This window comes from Trachymyrmex septentrionalis, unplaced genomic scaffold, assembly GCF_001594115.1.
Source record: "Trachymyrmex septentrionalis isolate Tsep2-gDNA-1 unplaced genomic scaffold, Tsep1.0 scaffold37, whole genome shotgun sequence".
Classification (NCBI taxonomy): domain Eukaryota; kingdom Metazoa; phylum Arthropoda; class Insecta; order Hymenoptera; family Formicidae; genus Trachymyrmex; species Trachymyrmex septentrionalis.
In genome coordinates, this window is record NW_017305536.1 from 6,982,134 (window position 1) to 6,995,931 (window position 13,798).

General features: G+C 34.7%; 3 protein-coding genes across 3 annotated transcripts in view; all 3 read right to left on the bottom strand.

The window, feature by feature from the left end:
• The window catches only part of LOC108750480 (phosphotriesterase-related protein), a 2,618-nt gene extending 937 nt beyond the window's left edge, over window positions 1-1,681 (bottom strand). The window contains exons 1-4 of the mRNA XM_018489940.1: window positions 1,648-1,681; window positions 712-871; window positions 307-497; window positions 38-196 (exon numbers count right to left, since the gene is read on the bottom strand). Coding sequence (XP_018345442.1) covers window positions 38-196; window positions 307-497; window positions 712-871; window positions 1,648-1,681 — 544 coding nt within the window. The remainder of the gene's footprint in view (window positions 1-37; window positions 197-306; window positions 498-711; window positions 872-1,647) is intronic.
• Window positions 1,682-2,695: 1,014 nt separating this feature from the next.
• On the bottom strand, window positions 2,696-5,712 carry LOC108750492 (ras-related protein Rab-32-like). Its single transcript, XM_018489959.1, has 6 exons — window positions 5,419-5,712; window positions 5,029-5,061; window positions 4,625-4,721; window positions 4,426-4,482; window positions 3,596-3,837; window positions 2,696-3,039 (listed from the first exon to the last, which is right to left on the bottom strand). The coding sequence occupies exons 1-6, from the start codon at window positions 5,705-5,707 to the stop codon at window positions 2,915-2,917; spliced, it is 843 nt and encodes a 280-aa protein (XP_018345461.1). The 5' UTR covers window positions 5,708-5,712; the 3' UTR covers window positions 2,696-2,914.
• A 102-nt stretch (window positions 5,713-5,814) lies between these two features.
• On the bottom strand, window positions 5,815-13,389 carry LOC108750807 (cell division cycle protein 27 homolog). The gene is made up of 13 exons (XM_018490573.1): window positions 13,208-13,389; window positions 11,831-11,906; window positions 11,581-11,728; window positions 11,125-11,505; window positions 10,721-11,042; window positions 10,472-10,660; window positions 10,054-10,300; window positions 9,792-9,972; window positions 9,186-9,411; window positions 8,965-9,092; window positions 8,542-8,863; window positions 8,316-8,463; window positions 5,815-8,108 (listed from the first exon to the last, which is right to left on the bottom strand). Exons 1-13 carry the CDS (start codon window positions 13,229-13,231, stop codon window positions 7,981-7,983), a joined length of 2,520 nt encoding a protein of 839 aa, XP_018346075.1. The 5' UTR covers window positions 13,232-13,389; the 3' UTR covers window positions 5,815-7,980.
• Between the last annotated feature and the right edge of the window lie 409 nt (window positions 13,390-13,798).

The window sequence follows — 13,798 nt, forward strand, 5'->3', positions numbered from 1 at the left end:
CATTCGGTAACTTGTTTAAGTACAATTGCGTACATACCTTCGATCGGCCAATTACTGCCAACTTCTCCGATAAATCCTGCCTTTACTTCGGGATATTCCACGCAACCTTCTTCCAACTCTTTGCACATTAGATTGTACATTTCTTCTTTGGTCATATTAAGAGTCGATGCGTTTTGTGTACTGGCGAGGTAATGGCCTGTTTAAGTTGAGAAAATTTGTAACAAATAATATAACAATGTATTATTATGTGATTCTAAATTATATTTTATTAAATAAAATAATATTATTACATATATCATACTATACCGGTTCCCGCAATCACGTTAACTCCCAAGGACTGGCTAACGTTCTTCATTAAAGAAATATCGCGTTTCAAACCGTGGCTGCTGTTCTCCACGATAGTTCCGCCACCGGCCTCTTTAAATAATTCCACGTCTTTATAGACAGCTTTTGCCGCATCATTACCGGAAAATTCCAAGTTATATAAGCTGCTATATCTGATGTAAAATGTACAGTTAAATACATATTTATCTTTAACATAATTTTTATTAATTTAATTATTTAGTTATTGTGAACATTCTCATTTTATACGAAACGGACTGTGAGTAATGTGATATTTTCGGATCTAAAGCGATCTATTTTAAAGGGACTATTTTATTAAACAGGAGGAGAAAAGATAATTCGAAAGGAGGATATTTCGATTAGACTTACGGATATTGTCGAACGTATCCGACATCTTGGAGAGATAAGCTGCCGACAGGGAAACGTTTAAGATGTTTCGGCGGTGGTAAGTAAAATTTGCGAAAATCAAGAGCCAGATGTTCATGTGTTAGCGTTTTCCCGAGCTCGGATAATCGTTTACTTCCTAGCACTGTATCGGAAAATATAACAACAAATTTAACTTCCACTATCCAAATCTAATATAACTTAATTAGACTTCCACTATTCAAATCTAATATAATAAAAAAATAAAAAAAGAAATTTTTTTTCTCAAGTATTAGGTGTACAAAAAAGTTCTGAGCTTTTTTTTGTAAAATTCAATCTTTATTTATTATAATCGTACGGAAATGGCTTGCTGCGTAACGCCAAGCTGTTCTGCAAGCTCCTTTTCAGTTTGCGCAGAGTTTATATCCAGCAGTGCTTGCAATTCGTCCGTTTCAATCTTTTCAGGGCGTCCAGCACGCGATTCATCTTTAAGACTGAAATCTCCTTGGCGAAACTTTTGATACCACCTTTTGCATGTTGCATGACTTACAGCGTTCTCTCCATATGCAGCACAAATCATTTCAGTGGCTTCAGCAGCATTTTTCTTCAGATGAAACGCGAAGTGGATGGAAAATCGAATATGCTCTTTTGTAATTGCCATCGTGAACACTACTGATTTTTGAGGTTATGTGCATCAAACGCCAAACCGTATCGCATTTCAGGAGGTTAAATGTTACTGTTTTAAAACCCCAAAAGGGCGGGAAGATATATAAAATTTAAATTGTTATTTCGGTTGTATCAAATCTAAAGCTCAGAACTTTTTTGTACACCTAATATTTAACTTCGTCATTCCGCTTCTTAATTTTACTTACTTAAAATATAATTTACTTCCTTATTTAATTTACTTATCTTATTTTTTGCTTAATATACTAGTACGCTTACCCGTATTTACGCCATCTGGAAAGTTATCAGTCATTATTATTCTTTATTTCCGTTATGAATAAAGAACGAGTTTAATCTCTATATTCTACACTTCACGAATTGAAAAAAATGCAATTAAACGCGCGTTCTAAACTTCCATAAGTTTAGAATCGTTCGCTTAATGGCGTGCACTGATCTCTACGAGCTACGACGTAACACTGTATAACTTGTAACTGCTGCGACGTATTGTACTTTCCTTCAAATTGACCTAACTTAACCTGAAAACGGTTATTATCTCTATGCGATCGGCGCTATTCTTAAATACTTAAATGTCTCTGCACTCTTAAATGCCTGATAAAATGGTATCAGAGCTACAGCGAGTAAAATTAACTTATTCAAAATATGTTTGTGTATATAGGCTTGTGCGTTATCATAATTTACAAGCAAAAATAACAATATTTGCAAAACGTCTTCCATGTTTATTGCATCTGACATTCCAAATGTCAGTAATAAAGAACAAGAAAGAAGAACTATAAAATCATTTATTTTTTGCTATTTTTAATAAAAACTATGTTTCAGATTAATTTAATTTAAGCAAAAAAAAAATCACAATTTATTAATTATTGTTAATTTTGAATTACATTCAAAGTTTATTATAAACGTGACATGTCAATTTATAAACAGAATATTATTAATTATATTAGCATGGTTGCAAATGTAAACAATAACGGTACCTTCCATTTATTTTTTCAGTTGCTTTTAATAAATATTAATATTTCAGAGAATTAATTTGGATTTAATTAAAAGAACAACTATGATAAGTTTTATTGCAATTATTTTTTATCTATTATTTATTATATATGTAAATTTATAAGAGAACATTATTATAGCATGACGGATAAATAATAATAGCACCTTTTATTTTCATGGAATTTCAGAGAATTTGAATAATTTTTTATTTAATTAAAAATTATTTTTTCGATTTTAATTAAAAAAGGATAATTATTAATAAGTTCATCATGTTATTTTCTGTAATTTATTTACGTAAATTTATAAAGAGGACGTAACACGCGGTCAACAAATGATAATGGCAATGGTTTATCACATAAAGCAAATGTAACTATGGCAATATGTATATAAATCTTCCAACGATACACTTTCGTAGCTTTCGTTTTATCATCATATTAGCACCGTGTTTGATGATCTCGCAATTATCTGTTCATGACGTTGATTTATATGTATTCTCAATAATTCTAAGATGATCGTTCATGCATGTGTATATATCGCTCTATTTGCAGCACATAGATTTTTCGCGACTCAACGTGCTCTCGTGCCGTAATTGAATTGAATCTCGTATACCGTTGTCGAATCTCGAACTTAGCACCTTGTCCACCAAATAGCGTATCGCTGCTTCTGCAAAGAAGGATGTTGAATTAAGAATGTTTTTCGATAAAAATGACAAAATACCGAAATGTATAAATTATACATATATCGTATCAAAGGGCCATTTAAGAAAAGTCGAGTGATGTATCTTGCGGAAACATTGGGAACGTAGAAGAAAAATCATTATATACGTACACATATACTATATCAAAGACAATCAATCTAAAAATCAAAATATTTCGGTAATTAATCAAAAACTATTAGAATTTAAATATGTATAACGCGATAAGTATGTTCGTTGTTTGAGGCTAGAATTTAGTCACTCCTCCAACATCCCTCTTTTTAATTAGTAATATCACAAATTTTTTTACAGAAGTAAAACAACAATGTGTAAGCTCTTACAATTATAATTATTCTTTTTGTATATTTCTTTTAATATTATTAATAATTAAAAACATTAATGATAATACTAATAATTATTACTTTTCAAACATTAATAGATATTTATGCAATAAGTAAGATAACTTTTTTAAGGATATAAATATACGGGAAAGATGAGCAGAGAATAAGCTGATCGTTCACTTACCAACGTTGGTGTTGTTTTTCGCGGAAGTCGCGTACCAAGCGTGTATCTTGTTCTCTCTGCAGAACTTGGAGATCTGCTCGTCGGTCACGGCGACCGATATGTCGCACTTATTCGCCAGGAGCACGACTGGTATACCCGAACCGTCTGGCAGTGCGACCTTCTCCCTGAGATCGTTCAGCCACTTCTTCATCGACTGGAAGGTCGCCGCTCGTGAGATGTCGAATACGAGAGCCGCGGCTACCCTACGTGTAGGTCAAACCAATGAGCGAGATTGACAAATTAAAAAAAAAAAAAATAAATTAAATTATAACAAAATAGAAAATACAGTTGAGATTTTTCAGATTCAGTAAAAGTTAAAACGCCTAATCTTAATTACTTCGATTAGTCATACACTGTTAGATATGAAAAGAGCAATGACAACCAAATTTCTTGAGTTAAATAACATCTTATTTTTAACTTCTATGTACGTGAAATGTAAGTCAATTCATTTCTGTGACTTCAAAATATAAACAACATCTTTTGTAATTAACGTATGTCATAATAAATTTAAAAAATTTAAGTCAAATTTAATACATTTCCTTGAGTTACATTGTTTATTTCATTGTTTTAGTTAAAACGACTTATTTGAGTAGTAATGACAACATATAGAAATGATCAAAAATAACTCAAATTGAATATAATTTGCCGTTATAAATTTAACAGTGTACCATGAAATTAGAGCTATGTATATCTATTTATGATAATAAACGTATTTAATACAAAGGAAACAAACTAAAAGAAACAAACTAATCCAAGGCGGATAATAAAAGATACATTAAAGTCATATTTACGCGTATTTATAATAGACCCTCGTCATATATCCAAATCTCTCGTGACCAGCGATGTCCCTAAAACATCCAAAAATTAAATTATCTTTATAATTATATATTCTGCGGGATTAAGAATAATTTCGAGGGGTTGCAAAATACATGCGGGAGCCCTTGAAGACAATAAAATAGCAAGCAATATAAATGATGCGTCTACAAGTACCATAGCTGTAAGTTTATTTTAGTTTGCGGATCCCAATCGAGCGTTTTTATCGCAAAATCGGCGCCTATGGTAATCTTGTAATTCGAGGAGAACTTCCCTGGAAAAGACAGTTTCGAGAGTGTGCGCCGGGTGACGTCCGGATTAATAGTGTCGTATCGCAGCTGCGGTGTTTGACGTACATATCGCTAAGACGGATAAGCCGGCTTGTACGCATTTCTCTTTCCCTTTTCTGAATGTACACTCCCGCAATACCTATCCTCTCGCGACATGCGATCCACGACTGTGATTGCGATTAAACGCACGTCACGTTTAAACTTTTCGGAAATTTCTTGCGAAACGATTCTGGGCAAGAATTGTTAATTAACTTCGATAATGGGCAAGAGAGACAAATTGCAACAAATTACCTTCCGTATATCTTCTGACCAGCGCAGTTTTGCCTAAAATAAATAATTTCTATGAAAATCTAAATCGGAAAACTATTAAAATAGATCTTACGTTAAATTCTGTGAGAGAATTACTGCAATTTAGAGAGTACCGAAAAAGATTTGCACCAATTATATAGAAAATTAGATCCGGTGAAATAAAGTAGTTTTCAAATATAACGTAGCTTATATAACGTAGTGAATGAAAAATATAATAGAAATACGAGATGCAATAATGAATAGTTTTTGAGCTATCAATTTGTTTTATAAGAGTTTTACACTTTTAATACATCTTTTGATATGAAAATTGTATTTCAAATTTATATATCAAATAAGGTAAGTTTATCAATTGCGCATCTCGCCGTGACTCACCGACACCGTAATCGCCAATAACGAGGAACTTGAAGAGATGTTCCTTGTGGCCGAAGTTGGACAGAACGACATCCGAGTCCCTTCTAGACGCTCGCGGAGTCATGCTCGCCGTATGATCCGTTCGTCTCATCGATTCGATCGCTTCAACAACACACTTTGCAAACCACTGTCGGATTCTTGTCAACGGTAGTAAACGATAACAGAAGAAGACGAAAGAGACGGACGACCCCGCGGGTCGCGTCCACCGTCTCGCTCCCCCTCTCAGGCAGTAGCTCGTATCAGCTATCATTTTCTCTGTTATCTCACCTCGCCGTAAACACGCTGCCGTCTTTCTTATGATTTTTATATACGCTACAAGTTTTTAATGAAATTTTTTTTTAATCTTTTCGCCGCGCAAGAAAAGTCAATGTTAAATATATTGGACAAATAGGTGAGGAGTGAAGTCGTCAAGATAGTTTCGTAAAAAGTGCAGGCCTTTTATTTTGCGCATACACCTCTTTGTAACGAGTAACACGGCAGCGATTGTTGGCTTCGATCGAACCTTCTCGGTTTCTGTATGGCGGTGGCTGGGTAAAGGCGAGCCAGACATCATCACATACATTTACACGCGCGTATTGGTTTTCCTAAACTCTTTGGAAGATAGTTACGACTGACTCCATTTCCGCTCGGCAATTAAACGTACGTGGATCAAACAATAAATAACGATTAGACGTCGTTAATAAATAACGAGATTAGATGCAATATGTCGGACATATGCAAAGAGATCTCCCACTCTCGCTCCCATTTTGCTCCCCGTCAAAAACGCAGGGATAAATGTGAAAACGCTAAGGAAAAGAGATACGAAAAAGAGATAAATATAAATAAATAAATTGAAAAGGGACAGAGACATACAGTGTGAATACTAGTTCTAAGATTGTAAGGGATGATTCCTCACACAAATTTAAGAGGAAAACTGCACATATGCCCGAAACAGTAGTTTGATTAGTTTCAAATCAAAGAGACAAGGTGTCAAAGTTGAAGGAAAAGATTCTTTTTCAAAAATTTCAAAAACCATTCAGATTATTTTGATGAAATTTTGAACATGTGGAAATATATGTTATATGAAGTTTTCGTCTTAAATTTACGTGAGGAATCACCCTTTAAAATCGTGTAGAGTATCCATCCCGTATAAAGGAGCGGAAGAAACAGGATACGCGTATCTGCGTATATCACACAGACGTATTTTTTAGTCGACGACTTGTGTACAACTTTTTTCTTTTTTTCCGTGTGACGTCTTTCGTTTAATTACGTGTACAATATAAAATGTTACAGTCACGCGCGACGGATGCCAGCGCACTAGGATCACAACTCAATTCGTTTAAAATTAAAAATAAACGTATATTATTAATATATACGCCGTTTCTCCTAATGCAACACGTTGCGATCTCTGTTCCAGCAAATTCGACAATATTCGAGGAGTAACGACACAATTTGCATTGTACACTTAATATCGATACGAAGACCGACGCCGTAAACATCATAAATTCTGTCCAGCACTATTAAGAATATAATCCGACGAGTATTTCTATATATATATAGACATTTGCGAGGCGAATTATGCTAAATTCCGGATATCAGGTTGAGATCGAAAAACCGAATGTAATCGCGCGATTACTGAACCACCGAAATCGCAGTCGCGGTGTTTCGGACTCGTATGTTCGATCAACCGAGGGGATCTTCATGACGAGAATTGCACGATCGTCTATCGGCCGCTCTGACGCCGAGCAGCCAACGATACCTTCACAATCACTAAATCAACAATGATAATCATACAAATAATAGTAATGATAGCACTAATAGTAATCATAGCGGTAAATACATAGTAATAATAATTTACATTTACACAAGACTCTTCTTCCTTATTCGCGAACAATTAATCGTATTACCTAACTATATATGACATGCTTACGGTTATATTCGTTCATCTTATCGCAACGTGATACAGTCTCTACTCAACCGTAAATCTTTAATATCTCGTCGCAAATTAAATCGATCCTTCTCTTTTCTTCTTTATTATAATCAAGTCTGATTAAAGCCAAACTCTTTACGAGTTCTCGTCTCTGAATCATGTTTGACTTAAAGCGACTTATTCGCGAAACGGGACGAAGTACAAGAAAGAGAGGGATGATTAAGAGCGCATGAAAAAATAGAAAAGATAATCAAACAATCGTAAAAAAATATACAGAGGCAAACGCGTAATATACAGTCGATGGATACGATATGCGAGTCTTATATTTTTGCGAAGACATCGCATTCATGTATATATAAGAATCCCCGAATTCGTGCAAGATAAAAGGAAAATTTGATGATACGGAAAAATAATATAATTCTTTTTAACCGAATTATATGTATCGTATGGAATAGTTTGCAAAGATGTCGACAACCGTTCAATTTAAATCAATGATCGCGCATCAGTGACTCCGACTAAGCAAAGCGAGATTGGCGAAAAATGATTTGGATGACTGATAATAAGGGTAGTAACGCTCCATCTCTTTTTCACGGAAGTCTTCTTGCATATCGTTTTCATAAACTATCGTCGCTGTCATCGGCATGAGGTTCGACCGAGACATTTCCGGCAAGTGGCGCGGCACTTCCTTCTCTACTAGTTTCAACATCCTGTTCCATTGAGTTACTTTGTGCTTGCTGTTCATCTATAATACAATAATTTTGTGAAATTGAAAATTAATTATATAAATCATGTTATTAATAATATATATTTGTGATAAAAATATTACGAACTGTTTTATATAAATATAAAATGGTAAATAATATTTTTTACATAAATGATCTTAAGATTCTAGATAATTTCATATATATATATATATATAGAGTTCTCACTATATTTGATAACTACATACCTGATTGTGTTGGTGGAGAGTCATCATCTCCTTGACCTGGACTCAATATAGCCTCCTTAATTTGACTATTAACACCCTTTGGATCTAAATCCGTTGCCCAACTAAAGTACATTAACGCAAGATGGGTATTGCCTAATTTTTTATGCACCTATTGCAAATATAAAGATATATTTATATAAGAGACGTCAAAATGAAAAAAAATCTATTCGATTAATTGATCTCTTACTTTTCCTATCGAATAATAGACTAGAGATTCTTTGGGTATAATATTCTTTAGCTCCTCGAATTCTCTTAGAGCTTCCATATGTCGACCAATAGAGAAGTTGATGCTCGCACGATGGAATTTACATAAAGTATTATCCGGATCATTCATTAGCGCGGTGTTCAAAGTCTTCAACGCCTGATCGGTTTTCTTCAGGGCGTGTTGCACGACACCTATATGACACATTAACGCAGAATTCTGCGGGTTTATTTGTAAGGCCCGTTTAAAGTGTAACTCCGCTAAACTGTATTGCTCCTGTTTTGAAAATATCGTTCCTAATCCGAACCTTTAATGACATGGAGAAATGTTTTACATACAAATTCAGACGACAATCAAAAAATATGAAACATATATATTATGATAGTAACGAAATTTTTTAGTACTTACCATGCATTATAATGTCTGGGATCGAGTCTAATGGCGTTACGAAAAGCAGTAATCGCTTTATCTAGTTCCTCAGTCAAAACATATTCATGTCCTAGTAATGTATAGGCGTATGGAAAATTAGGATCCACCTAATAAGTAATCAGAGAATGGTGTATTACTTTCAATACAATAAATCATATATGCATTGCTAGCATATCACGATTAAGATTAACGCACATTACCTGAATAGCTCTTTGGAAAAATTTGATCGCAGTTTCGTGTTCCGTTTGCGCCGAGAAGAGATTGCCCGTGGCGCACCATGCCGCCGCCGAATTACGGTCTTGGGAAACTAGATCTTGAGCAAGCGTAGACAACTGTACTTCCGCGTGTAGATGCCACAGAACAGTGCTATAAATCTCCATCAACTCTGTCCTCTGTGGCTCTAACTGTCGCACTTCAGCGAAATAACTTTGCACGAAAAAAATGAAGCAAACAGAATTAAAAAAAAAAAGAGAATTAAAGAGAAATACAAGATTTGTTCTCATCGCATTGCGATATACTCCAACATGCTCCTATCACAGCTCTTACTCAAACACACTCGAGTAGGAACTATGGAGCATATTGGAGTATGTCAGAGCATGCAACGCGAACAAATCTATAATGTATCAGAAAAATACCCTTAAATGTATCGAAAAAAAAAACCGGTTATTGTAATTGAACTTCTAATGTTTCGTTTTTTTCATTTTTTCGCTCTAAAGTTTGAACGTACGTCTATTTCATTATACATGGAAAAAAGTGCCAAAATCAATATATTTCTTTAATAGTAACAATTAATATAAATTTATTACCTAGCAGCCTTTTTATAATCCATCATTTCAAAATGTGCACGAGCTAGCATAGAAAGTACCCAGCCCGTATTGTAGTGTCGTGATGGCAGTATACTTAGTATATGAGCTGCATGCGTACATTTGAACTGACTCAAGTGCTGATACGCCATTCCTAATTCTCGTAACAAAGACATCAATCCCTCTAAAAAATTACAGACAAGAATATTTTAAATTATGCAACAGTCGAAAGATATCAGATAAATTAAATATAATTAACATATACCTGCCGATTGCTTTTGTAATGTTATACCAGAGTGTATATTATTATTTTGGGCGTTAAGAGCGTTTGCATTAGCCACAGCTTTCTCAGATGTGATCGTTTCGCTTTTCTCTTTTTCGTTCCTATTTCTCTCGTTTAATTCATTAAAGTTGGTTTTGTTTAAATTTGCCTTGGCTAGTCTCGCTTTCGTTTTCCGAGACGGAGACTTTGGAGTTGCAAATTTATTCCTATTAGGTGACTTATTGTTTTCCTGAAATAGATGTGTTATATCAAATCGACAGTAATCGACAGAATGAGTAATAGACACCCATAGAGAATGTAATTAAAAGATAAATGAATTAACCAAAATGGGTGCCTAATAATATTTTTGTATGAATTTTACAATTTCTAGTTCAGAAGTAGAATAAATAAAAAATTGTACCTTTACGGAATTATGGCTGAAAAGACGCGACGATCGTCTAACATTGGTGCCCTGAAATGTCGGCGATGGAGGTGAAGTAGGATTAGGTGCTGTTACTGTCACAATATTGGCAGTATTGCTTGTATTACCCGATTGGGAAAATACTGATTTGCCTTGTTGCAACGGTGTTTCTTTTCTTGACATTAATTGCTGAAAAATGCAAAAAAATTAGTTACTGTACGCATTACGGTACTGAAAGATTGCACTCACCCCTACATGAGCTCTTAGACTACTGACGCGTTTCGCCAAGCTCTTTTGGTCATTGGCTTCCGTGAGAGTCGTATGCGAAGGTGGAACTGTCTGCTCGGGTGTATTGTTCTCCAATGGCAAAATACCGAAGCTAGGTGTGAGTGGACTCATGGAATTACTGAACATACTGCGATAACGCGATAGTTTCGTCCTCGGTGATATCGAAGAACAATTGCTGTAGTGAATCGACGCATTTTGTGGCGAATCCTCTATAGAGGAACACAATCGCACCTGAGGTGTTTGACCGCCATTTATCAGCGTTGATGCTATCGTCACGGGTGTACTGTAATACACAAAATAAAATGTTAAATATTAATAAATTAATTAAAAATAAAAATTATTATAATATATAATTATATATGTACCTGTTAGTGCCATTCGATATAGGTGTATTGTTGCCATTTCCAGGTACGATAAAATCTGGTTCAGTGACGTAGCTAAGCGTGGATACAGTACCATGGCACATAGCGAAAGAGTCTAATTTATCTAACTGAAAAACCTTAGCAGGATCTACCTTCTCGCCAACATTACAAAGTTCTTCAAACGAGTGCCAGAGGAAGGGATTTAATTTCAAAGCCAGCTTATGGGCTTCATTACCTCTCGTAGTACGCATCATTTTATAATAAATCTTTGCTATTATCTGCAAAGAAAAGCATGCTTGTTCTCCAAACTGAGTTATTATTTCTTCCAAATTTTTCAGTTGTTTGTAATATCCACCAATTATCGCAGCTTCTGCTTCCGCATATCTAAAAATTTTTAAAAGATTTACACATGTTCTCAATATCCAGAGCACAATAAAAATAAAATGTCATGTTACTTACTTTTCCAAATCATAACAACATTTTGCTAGTAAAAATCTACATTGTGCTGAATTGGGTGCCTTCTGGGATAATAAGGCATAAGCTTGTCTAACCCGACCAGAACGATAATAACATGTTGCCAAAAGAAACAAACTTTCCTCCGTGTCCACTATAATATTGATGTAATACATTAGTATGTATATAAATGTAATCAAATTTATTATAAAAATATGAGAATAATGTAATCAATAAACAAAGTAGATGATGCTACCTTCTGCACATAACCGTTCCGCCAAGAATATAGCATCTGGATAAGCATAATGATTCAAACAATGCCATATGGCCGCCTAAAATTGGAAAATTCAACATTTATCTTAGTAATTGATTGTGCAATAGTAATATAAATAATTAATTACATTAAAAAAATAAAAATATTTAGAAAAAAATACTTGTGAGTAATGTAATACATATCTATAAGTCTTTAGATTCCAATGTAATATAAAGAGAAGCGTAGTTCTTTACTATACACTATTACATAAATGATGCAATATGTTAGATGCATCCAAAAGCACGATTGCTAACTGAGCGCTCAGTGAGCTTTTGTATCTGTTTGATCTATATTCTTAGTTCTAATAGGATATGCCAAGAGCTTACTGAGCGTTCAGTAAACGGTTGTGTTTCTAGATGCACCTAATGTTACTTAGAGCCAGTTGTTCCATCTTTTGATAAATTTTACCTGTGAGATAAATCTGATAATCCATGATTGGATAATCTTATTTACCCAACAGATAAAATTGATCAAAAAATGAAACAATCGACCCTTAGTCTTTAAAATGCATATTTAAAAGAATTATTTTAATTATTTATATATAATGCTATAAAATATATTCAATATTCTTTGAATTGATAAAACGGCATACAATGTATACTTTATTACATTTAATTCTAAGTAATAACATCTTATTTTTTATCTGATACATGCACAATATTCAAATTAATTAACATAATTTGCAAACATAACGTAATAAGTTAATTTTTTTAATGCTCTGAAAGATCACAATGGATATATATAAACTTTAGAAACGCTTTTTCTTCCCATATTTAATTCTCAAGTGATTATCTATCAAAATTTTTAAGAATAGCAAAATTTCGTGATTATTTATAGCCGGGACCCTCCTTTGCTCTGCTCGTTTTTCTGTGACATGGCAAACAGACTCAGGGTCGATTGTTCCACCTTTTAGTAAATTTTACCTATTAGGTAAATCTGGCAATCCGCGTATGTGATTAAATAATCTTACTACTTACCCAACAAGTAAAATTTAATAAAAGGTGGAATAACCGGGCCTCAAAGTTGCATGTTTAGACTATCATTAAAGTCGAATAAATAACGAGGACGAAAGAACTGTCTTTAACGAGACGATCCTGCCTTTAAGAGGCGACCATCGTGGAAATCGTTTGACGCGGTCAAAGCCGTCGGCGGAGGTGCGAACGAACACGCCCGATCGGCGAGATGTCAACGTGTGGATGCGGCTCGATGTACAAAATCTCGCATGTCACAACGGTGAGGAGGTTCAAGGAAAATTCAACACTTTTACTTTTTTTCTCCTCCTCCTCTTCCTCCTCCATCACTCTTTTTCTCTTCCATTACCTGCACTGGCTCCTGCACGATCATCGTTCACACTCCGCGAGCGTGATCATAAAAGAACGTCTGGCCCTCCGGGCGCGCCTCGGTGAGAATTTAACGGCGAAATATTCCGGAAGATCCAAAGACTTGGGGACGACCAATGGTGTGTGTATAAAAATTTCTCAGGAGTCCATCTTTGCTTCGATTCTTTTGAAGTAAGCGACTGCTCACTCAGATCGAAGGGTCGCCAACCTCGGCGCTGGGGGGTTAGGAGTTTTACCGTTGAATTTCACGGCGATTGGCAATACATTTATTACAGCGACGAAAAGGATCAAAGTGGTTAAAATTGAAACTTGGTATTTGTCAATTTTGACCACGTGATGCTTTTTATCGCTGATACGGTCGATTGAGTGATTCATAAAAACATATCTTTATTTATTATACCAGCAAATTAACGCGATATTTGTCGCGTGCAATATACGATATCCAATGAGCGAATAGCTTTACCGGTTCTCATTCTAAAGCTATACACTCATTGGATATCACGTGTCGTACGCGACAAAAATCGAGCTGCAGCAGGCATAACCAATCAATAATCGGTAAGACATGAAACAC

Coding starts and splice junctions, on each gene's coding strand:
- LOC108750492 (XM_018489959.1), bottom strand. CDS start 5,707: ATGATAGCTGATACGAGCTACTGCCTGAGAGGGGGAGCGAGACGGTGG. Junction 5,062..5,418: donor TATTGGCGATTACGGTGTCG/GTGAGTCACGGC, acceptor TATTTATTTTAG/GCAAAACTGCGCTGGTCAGA. Junction 3,838..4,425: donor AGGGTCTATTATAAATACGC/GTAAATATGACT, acceptor ACCTACACGTAG/GGTAGCCGCGGCTCTCGTAT.
- LOC108750807 (XM_018490573.1), bottom strand. CDS start 13,231: ATGATCGTGCAGGAGCCAGTGCAG. Junction 11,729..11,830: donor GGAACGGTTATGTGCAGAAG/GTAGCATCATCT, acceptor TCAATATTATAG/TGGACACGGAGGAAAGTTTG. Junction 9,093..9,185: donor TTTTCCAAAGAGCTATTCAG/GTAATGTGCGTT, acceptor ATTACTTATTAG/GTGGATCCTAATTTTCCATA.